Raw genomic sequence first — 1,123 nt, 5'->3', positions numbered from 1 at the left:
ATTAAATTTATAATTTATTAGACATTAAAACTTTATCTGATGTTTAAAAATGCATTTCATAAAAATCATGACTGTAAAAGAGAAATTAATATATGTAATTTCTTCTTCATTATTTTCTGTTATAGCAGAAAAACTCATCTAGTGCACGTTGAATTATCTAGTACTTCAAATAAGAATGTATGCATACAGTAGTATTAAAAGGTAATGTCAGTAAATAAACTGACCTCCACCCCATTTGGGGGGAAAAATAGCTAAAACATATCAATAAAAAATAATATCTAATATAAACTCTGAACTGCGGGTTCTTGCATTCTGACATAATCCATCCATTCAGTTTACTCATCTTCCAGTCCTGGTGTTACTGTTGCCCAGAAGATTTGGCCAGTCATGAAGCATGGTTGGATTCAGACCGGAGGCTTTCGGCACTTATGCAGCGGCACTGACCAGCAGGCAGTCACCTTCTTCCCCAGGTAATAAAGGATGTATGCTTAGACTGCTTATTTAATGGGGTAGAAAGGGCTTTTTTTTTTCCATTGTTTTTGTATTTATGTTTGTTCCCAGCAGAGTAGTAAAATTGCAAAATTATTTGTAATAGTATCTTCCTAAGAAGTCAAGAGATCTGCTATATGAACATGAAATAGCTGTTCTAAGTATGCAAAGGAATCACTTGCCATAGAGCTTAGGTGCATTTTGCAAGACAACTGTAATTTCCATGCCACATGGACTGTGTTTTCAGTAGCATTATTACTCTGTGGTGAGCAAACCAGCAAAATACAGTGGAAAGCATTCGACTGCCTGCTCCTCACTGTAGAAACTCGGCTATTTAACTGTACTAAGATGTCTACCCTAAAGAATGGTACCCTTTAAAAAAAAATTTGAAGCAGGCGTCGTTTTTGAGGCTGCGGGCGTTGCTGTCAGCACAGGTCCCAGCGCCCCGGGCGGGCGCCTCAGAGCGAAGAGGCACCGGTGCGGGGGTGAGGGTGGCGGAGGCTTCCCCCCCCCCCCGCGGGGGGGGCGGCGCGGGCCCCCCTGCCTCTCTCGAGACGCTGGAGGCTGCAGGGGAAGCATGGAGCGGGTATCGGTGCCTTGTGCCCCTCGGCGCCGCGGTCCCAGCATGGGAGGG

The 1,123-nt window shown here is 43.8% G+C and overlaps 1 protein-coding gene across 1 annotated transcript in view; it reads left to right on the top strand.

Moving 5' to 3' along the window:
• Positions 1–387: 387 nt before the first annotated feature.
• AP3M2 (adaptor-related protein complex 3, mu 2 subunit) overlaps positions 388–1,123 on the top strand; it is an 8,318-nt gene continuing 7,582 nt past the window's right edge. The window contains exon 1 of the mRNA XM_010191514.1: positions 388–470. Coding sequence (XP_010189816.1) covers positions 388–470 — 83 coding nt within the window. The remainder of the gene's footprint in view (positions 471–1,123) is intronic.

The sequence above is a fragment of the Mesitornis unicolor genome, unplaced genomic scaffold, assembly GCF_000695765.1.
Source record: "Mesitornis unicolor isolate BGI_N332 unplaced genomic scaffold, ASM69576v1 scaffold29669, whole genome shotgun sequence".
In the NCBI taxonomy this organism is placed as follows: domain Eukaryota; kingdom Metazoa; phylum Chordata; class Aves; order Mesitornithiformes; family Mesitornithidae; genus Mesitornis; species Mesitornis unicolor.
This window is presented reverse-complemented; position numbering and strand designations above follow the sequence as displayed.